The sequence below is a fragment of the Myotis brandtii genome, unplaced genomic scaffold (genome assembly GCF_000412655.1).
Source record: "Myotis brandtii unplaced genomic scaffold, ASM41265v1 scaffold23, whole genome shotgun sequence".
Lineage (NCBI taxonomy): Eukaryota > Metazoa > Chordata > Mammalia > Chiroptera > Vespertilionidae > Myotis > Myotis brandtii.
The window spans coordinates 5,459,676-5,467,961 of NW_005358649.1; the positions used below are offsets into that span (position 1 = coordinate 5,459,676).

The window sequence follows — 8,286 nt, forward strand, 5'->3', positions numbered from 1 at the left end:
GCCTTTCTCTTTCTGTTGATTCTTCCCTATGGCCCAGCAACTCGTGCTAGCTTCTCCCATATTAAAGATGTTGCAAGCAGCACCTCCCCCTCCCTCAGCTTCCCATCTTCCTTTACCGTATCTGAGCGAAAGGAGCATCTCAGAAGAAAGGGGACACCTGCACACAGCACTGCTCGTTCTCCACTCGCTCCTTCCCTCACCGCCTTCAGATTCCCCCCTCAGCCCCCAGCCGTCAGTTATTCCAGTTATTCACTCAGCAAAGCCTGCTGACGTCCCACTCCTGAGCTGGGCCCGAGAAGCATCTCTGTGCCCCTCATCGTCTTCGCCCTCTCTGGTCCTCTGGTCCACAGGAGTGGCCAGTGGGCAGTGGCCCTGGCCCTGGGGCATGTGCACAGCCGCACATTTCCCCCCAACTTAGCTTTCGCTTTAATGAAGCTATTCTAATTGTTCTCATTTACAACAAACAGTTCCCAACTCTACAATAGTGTCCATCTGCTTTGCTCTACAGCGCTTGTTTTTACTGGCTTAACTAACCTATTGCGTTATTTTTGTTAATTAGTCAAAGCTGCTTGACCATGACAATGTCAAATATTTGAAGAAAATCCTGGATGAGTTGGAGAAAGTCTTGGATCAGGTGGAAACTGAGCTGCAAAGAAGAAACGAAGAAACCCCAGGTAGGTTCTCATTTGTATTCCTTTTTCCTGGACACCAGGAGTCTTTATGGGAACAGCCTTAGATTTCAGTAACAATGCTCTTTCATTATTTTCATGGACAGTTTGAATTCAGTAAACAATCCTGAGAAGCTGAGAGCCTCCATGCCGGAGGAGGTATTAGATATTTCCTTTGGTTTAGGGAAACAATAGGTGAGCTTTAGGAATATCCACAAAGTCGGGGCTGAAATGTCACTCGGTGAGTGCTGCTCTCAGTCACTATGGGAAGTGTAACAGAGTCCCTATGCGAAGCAAGTTTCAGCTAACGGGGTCCTCAACTTTGTTGTCAACTGGAATAGCACCCTGGATGTGGCCAGCATGCTTGCACCTGAGCCCTGGCTGCATGGCTAAGTCAGGTGCACAGGTACAGTGCGTGGATGCTCCCCAGTCGGCCTGCACGTCTGCACGTGCTGGCCCCACTTCATACTTGACTGCTGATGAGAAGTTGTCCCCCTGCCTAAGGAAAGAATTAGAGGGAACATTCAAGCACCTGCTCAGGTTATTCAACTAAACTAACTGCTGTAATGACACGTTTGTGAGACGGGCGAGGTTGGAATTCCACAATCATAATCTAAATTGTGCAGAAAAATCCTTCAGGGGTCCGATTTCACGTCGATGCAGACTGACCGACAATTAGATACCAGGGCTTTGCTAAATTCAGTGTTATTGTTGCTATCCTCAATGATAGATAGGCTTTGAGCTCAAATGACCCCGGTTTCACTTAGGGACCGAGGTGGCTGGCAGATGTTAAGTCTCCCTGAGCTTGGGATATGTATGCATGGACTTGGTTTTTAGCATAAAATTACTCGCCGAGTAGGATTGCCAGGAAGATGTACCGTGGCCTTCATCTCCTGCTGTCCTCACACCTGCCCTCAAGACTGAGACGCAAGATACCAGGTAGAGTCTGCCTGTGTGCCTAGGCATGGCCCTAACTCTCCGTGTCTCTTTCTCTAATCAGAAGAAGGTCGCCAGCCCTGGCTCTGTGGAGAGTCCTTCACCCTGGCCGACGTCTCGCTTGCTGTCACCCTGCATCGCCTGAAGTTCTTGGGGTTTGCGAGGAGAAACTGGGGAAATGGAAAGCGACCCAACTTGGAAACCTATTACGAGCGTGTCTTGAAGAGGAAAACATTTAACAAGGTTTTAGGGCATGTCAACAATATCTTAATCTCCGCGGTGCTGCCCACAGCACTCCGGGTGGCCAGGAAGAGGGCCCCCAAAGTTCTTGGCACCACCCTTGTGGTTGGTTTGCTCGCAGGGGTGGGTTATTTTGCTTTCATGCTGTTCAGAAAGAGATTTGGAAACCTGGTATTAATAATTAGACCCAGACCAAGTTATTTCTAGGCTTGCGGGGATCCGGTGGTGGCAACTCACCCTACCATTTAGCTCAGCCTTGTCCACCCTGCCAGGCCCAGGGAAGAATGACCCTGGGCAACCAGCACAAACCATATCTTACTTTACTCTTTGGGTAGTTGATGTCAGGGAGGTGGCAATGAACATGACGGGGCTGGTAATGTTACGATTACTGACTTGCAAACCTAAACTAATCTCTCCTTAAAACATGCGCAGGGTCCAGGTATGTTAATGCTGATAGGTAGAGAATAGTCCTTGACCTCAAAATGCCAGTTTAGGTTCTGATTTTATTTTTTTTTGGGGGGAGGTTATTATTACAAGCAGACAGTAATAATAACCCGAGGTTGCCCATAGCTCTTTATCTGAGACTATCTTGATATGCTGAGTGCTGAGTAGTTAGCAGTATTTGCCCCTGGAATTTCGACGTCATATTTGTTACACAGCATGGGGTTCAGACAGCAGCAGGGTGCAGCAATGCTCCATGCTAGCACAGCTGGCTTCAGGCAGAAATAAGGGAGGCAAAGGGAAAAGGGAGAGGGAGAAAGGGAGAATGAAGTCTACGCTGTACAGAGCAGAGCAGTGGAGTTCAATTTCCAGGAGCCTCCAGAGCCACCCAGGGCTGCCTGTCCCCTAAGGAAACATTACTGTGACGACCTGTGCCCACTGCCCACACATCCTCCCGTAGCTGAGAACCTTGGGAAAATAAGGCCAAGGATTTATGAGGTGGAGTGGGCTGGAGAAAACCCAGGCTTTATATTTACAGCACCTCATTTGAATGCATATGAATCACGCTTACATCCATCGATTTAATAAGATGAACTGCTTATGTACTTTGGTGTGAGATGCCCACCCAAGCATGTCTGCCTAGCATTTACATGAAGATATGAAGTGACATAGAAAAGGTTCCTTTCTTTTCATGGTTCCCCAATTCGATGGTGCCTATGGACTGTTGTGTCCAGTCACCTGTGGCTGGGTAGTGGGTTTTGATGAGCTGGGAGTACTAACCCTGCCCATTCTGTATTTGGGAGGCTGGTGTGTTCATCCAAAAACTGTTGTCCAGGCCTTGCATCTGTTTATGATCATCAACAAATCTTTAGAAGGTTCCAGAGGAAGAGAAAGGTCTAGTCTTAGCCCTTGGCCGTTAATTTACAGGAAATGAAGTAAATGGCTAGGTAGGAATGTCACCAATATTCATTCATATACATCTGGGCATCTTGGGGGTGCCTCAGTCCACGTGGAAAGGACAATCCCAGTGTGTCCCACGAACAGCCATAGAGCTGCATCCGACAGTCTGGCTCAGGAGAAATCTTCCTTGGTGCCAGGCACACAGATGTGCTCTAGAGCTGGGCAGAAAGGCCTTGGGAGCGGTGTCAGGTCTCTGGCAGAGAGAATAAGGAGACAAGGGTCCAGGAGCAACATAAGCTTGCTTGGACGCCCCCCCATTGGCTGTGCAAGATAGCCAAAGACTGGACTGACTATATCTTTCATAGGAATCAGTCATTCCTAGGGAACAATGATTTTCTGATGGTCAAAGGCTTCTATAATTCCATTTCATGATCCAGTTGTTTCAGAAAAGCTTAATGAACTGGATGTTCTGTGTTTACAAAAAAATTAATAACATTTCCGGTATGAACTCAATCCAACAATCATTAATAGACAGGCAGCTTTTATACTAGTAATGTCTTAATTTTGCACCTCAGTGCACTGTTGTATAGAGTGAAATTTGTTGCTGGAACATTCCGATCCATGTACTCATAAAAGATCCACAAAACTGATTATTCAGTAGTTCGCAGTGTTATTTGTTACCTTATTAGGAGCAAGAACTCAGACATGAAAAAACCTAAATTGGATTTTTATGAAACTACAAAGGGTATTTATCAATGTGAGGGCTGTTCATTAAGAATAAAGATTAGAAGCCAGTGCTGGCTTTTCCTTAAATTTATGTCATTACTGAATCAGAGAAAATCTACTAGGAAGTGTCTGTAATTTTCCTATACAGTTTCATTGGAAATAAGCTTGTATCAATATTAAAGATGATGCATTTCGGACATTTCGCTTGTTTTATGACCACCCTTGAGATTATACTTTAAAAATGTCTGTTTAGGGGTATCATGGCCACTAGATGTCGCTGATCACCCAGCAGTCTGAGACTGGGCGTTCTTTAGGTTCAGCAAAGCCTTCTGAAATGTTTCAACTGAAGATAAACATGAATGATCTCAGTTTCCGAAATGAGGACATCTTCATCAAATCATTCATCTGTAGAAAAGCTTGAGGCACATGTGGTATTGATTTCTGGTGAATTGGAAGGGACAACACAATGTCAAGCTGAAGAGCTGAACACGTACTATCAGCAAGATCGGCACTTTTATGTGTTTCCTTTTTCATGATCATTGGTGCCTGGCCAATGTGCTCCTCAGTTTCCCAAATTTGTATAACTATCACAATTAGAAAAATGCCTGAGGTACTAAATTTATGATGGCTATTTGTGTCTTAATGCATAAATGCTATTTTATTGTTATTGCAATGATATGCCTTTGGAATCCCATTTCCTTAATTGCAGATAGTTGTAAATTGCTTGCTCAATTTTTAGTAGTTGTTGATATTGACCCAGAGTTGTAGATATTTTGGTGTTGTGGAATGTAATAGAGAGATCAAGATACTATTCTGCCTGTAAGATAAATAAAAATAATTGGAAAAGAAATATGTGCCCTGCAAGTACTAATTTTGTAATCTTTTTGAGAAAACAGATATGTTTGTTTCATTTAAAATCAAAGCATAATGTGGGAAATAGTAAAACAAGCAGAAGTTAGGTATTCAAGATATTTAGCAATAGAATGCCACATTCTCCTTATAACAAAAATTACCGACCCATGATTTATTTACATACACACAATTTTATGGTTAAAATGAATGGCAGCTTAAAGAATTACATATTGATCCTCATCATTAAAGGATCTCTTTTGTAGCCAGCCACCTCACAGTGGCTGTGATAAACAACGAGAAAATATTTTTTTTCAAAACAGTTTTGTTACATATTTACTGGGTTTCAAATGTGACTCTACTTATGATAGTTATGTCTATTTTGATATAGCTAATTCTTTTTCTTCTACTGACTTATACTTCTTCTTCTACTTAGATGATAAATATTCAAGTTACTATCCATATTTCTGGCCTTGGTAAGTTTCGGTATTATTCTAATCATCAAGTAGAAACTGAGTACTACTTTTGTTTTATATTGAGCAAAGCAAATTAAATGAAAATTAAATTGACCTTATTTTCCCTAAGTAGGCAAACACAAACAGAAAAAGGAGCAATTTTGAATACCCAGGAAATTCACATGCATATACAACTCTGTAGTCTTTTCAGAAACGAAAAGAGCACCATGGTAAAGACACAAAAATCAAATGAATGCAACAAATAATTTGGCATTTGGACATCACCTTCATTTTGTTCATGCCAAATATTTGGCCCATTTATATTCTCTCCACCATTCAAATCAGAATGTCTTAATATTTGGCCCATTTATATTCTCTCCACCATTCAAATCAGAATGTCTTGATTGTCCAATTCCCCAGAACACGTGTGTTTTACTAGGTAAGGTAGTAGTTTGAAGCCAAGTGAGGGAGTATAATTTCTAGAGTGAGGATGATAGTTTTAATTGTGTATTGCACAATGCAAATGAAGAGAGGGGGAGAGAAAGAGAACTCGCTTTGTGGAGGATTAGAAAGGCAGCGAGTGCATGATAAAAGCAATTCCCTGTATTTCTTGCTTTTTAGTGGAGCCCTGGGTTTTGACTTAGGAGGGAGGAAGGACTGTCACGTGGTTCAGAAGGTGTGGATGGGGTAGAGCAGGTGCTGAGGTACAAGACGACAAGGCCATGTGGAGCTTCCGACAAAACATGCTGATGATGGGCCTTGATGTACCCTGACTCAAGGAGGGTGGTGCATCTCAGTCATAGGGCCTTGTCATGAAACTCCTTTGGGAAGGTTAGAAGTTTCTGTCTTCAACCTTTCACTTTATTCAATATTTGTACACTGGCTCTATGATTACAGTATGTTGTCATTAAATTCCACTATTAGGAGAAACCAATGGTATGGGTGCAGATAAAAGATGTTAATGAAATGTAATGCAAAGGGTCAGGTTTCCATGCCAACAGCAATATTCACATCCATACGTACTAGCTAATTCCTAATCAGACAGGTGATTTTTTCAGACTTTTTTTCTGTATGTATAACTTTTTGTGTCATCAGATTAAGCTATCTTTTGAATTTAAGAATCTGATATTCAACGAAGTCAACCATAAACATCATCAACTATACATCATAGTCAAAATATGATGATATACTTTCAGAGATGCCACACTTAGTAAGTTCAATGCACAAAAGAAAGTAAAGGTTGACACTGAGAAAATAATATGAACTAAAAATCCGCCCATCAAAACCCAGCATCCTTAGAACACAACTATTTTAGACTCACCAGAGAGGTGCTCACCAGAGAGATTAGAATCCAAGTAGTGATGGAAGTCATTGGTGGTCCATTGCAGGCAGAGTGGACCATGCCCTAGTAAGGCCTAAGTTAGACCAGAGTTTTTAAGTTTTGGAATTATTGATATTTTGGTCCAGATAATTCTTATGTAGAGCTGTTTTGCATGTTGCAGGATATTTAGCAGCATCTCGGGCATGTACCCACTAAATGCCAGTAGCTCCCCCTTGATCTCCTATTGTGACAATCTGCAATGTCCTCAGGTATTGCCACATGTCGCCTAGGGAGAAAATCACCTCCAATTGAAGACCACTGCCCTGCACCCAGCTGAACAAAGCCAGAACCAAGTCCTGACAAGATCTGTAGGGGGGATGGATTTTGGAGGTGAAGTCCTGTCCATTAGCAGTACTTGGGAAACATCTCAGGTTTCTCCATATTCCCCATAACAAAGCATAAGAACAAACCTACACAATTGAGAGGTTATTAGCCACTAACTGAACAAGAATCAATACTCTTCAGAGGGAAGGCAACAGCTTTGGAGTCTTGCTAATGTATCACTAACAATATCCAGTACACAGTAAAGAAATGACCAGATGTGCAAAGACGCAGGAAAATAGGATCCACAGTCAATCAAAAAAGTAGAAAACAGAAACACATGTGATGTGATTCAAATGTTGGAGTTAGCAGACTTTAAAGCAGCTAAAGGACAAGATGTATTCATAGAATTAAAGGAAAATGTAGTCTGATGTCCACAGATCAGGAATCTCAGCAGATAAATAAAAAACATAAAAAGGAAGAGACTAACAGCTGTCAGAGGGAAGGGGGGTTGCAGGGCCAGGTGAAAAAGGTGATTAAGCAAAGACCAAAACCAACCAACCAACCAACCAACCAACCAACCAACCAACCAACCAACCAACCAAACACAGCTCACAGACATAGACAACACCATGGTGATTACCAGAGGGAAAGGAGAGTGGGGGAGGTAGAAGAAGGTAGAGGGGGGATAAATGGTGACAGAAGGAGACTTGACTTAGGGTGGTGAACACACAATGCAATATACAGATGAGGTACTGTAGAACTGTACACCTGAAACCCATATAATTTTATTAACCAATATCACCCCAATAAATTCAATACAAAAAAGAGACTCAAATGGAAAATCTAAAATAGAAAAGTACTGTAACCCAAGTGAACTAACCAATATCACCCCAATAAATTCAATACAAAAAAAGAGACTCAAACGGAAAATCTAAAATAGAAAAGTACTGTAACCCAAGTGAAAAACTCTTGTGCAGAGGCTTTACAGCAGACGGGAGATGGTAAAGGAAAGATAAAGGAACAGAACTGCAGAGACACATGGATATATCGACTCCTCTAATGTTCATGGTGGGCAAATGTCGGTTTACAGTTTGAGTATGTGAAACAGTTTATTGTATTATTATTTATTAATAATTGTATTATTTATTTGTGTTTCCATTGTAAACCTACTTTTGCCCACCCCTGTATGTGTTATAGGAGTCCTAGAAAGAGAGGAAAGTGAGAATGGGTAGGGAAAAAAAACGTAATTAAAGAATCCCAAATTTCTTCAAATTTGATTAAAAACGTTGACTTACAAACCCAAGAAAATTAGACTGCTGAAAACTAAAAAGAAGAACAACTTGAAAGCTGCCAGAGGGAGGAAAAAGACATAATATAAACGTGAACAATGTGAACATTTGCTGAGTTCCCATCAGAAACAGTGAAT

The 8,286-nt window shown here is 41.8% G+C and overlaps 1 protein-coding gene across 2 annotated transcripts in view; it reads left to right on the plus strand.

The window, feature by feature from the left end:
• Window positions 1-4,761, plus strand: part of GDAP1 (ganglioside induced differentiation associated protein 1) — a 19,156-nt gene extending 14,395 nt beyond the window's left edge. The window contains exons 5-6 of one of the 2 annotated variants that reach the window (XM_005866385.2): window positions 560-674; window positions 1,669-4,761. In XM_005866385.2, coding sequence (XP_005866447.1) covers window positions 560-674; window positions 1,669-2,051 — 498 coding nt within the window. In that variant the 3' untranslated portion in view covers window positions 2,052-4,761. The remainder of the gene's footprint in view (window positions 1-559; window positions 675-1,668) is intronic. The other variant, XM_014539854.1, reaches the window with a different exon arrangement.
• The last annotated feature ends 3,525 nt before the right edge of the window (window positions 4,762-8,286 follow it).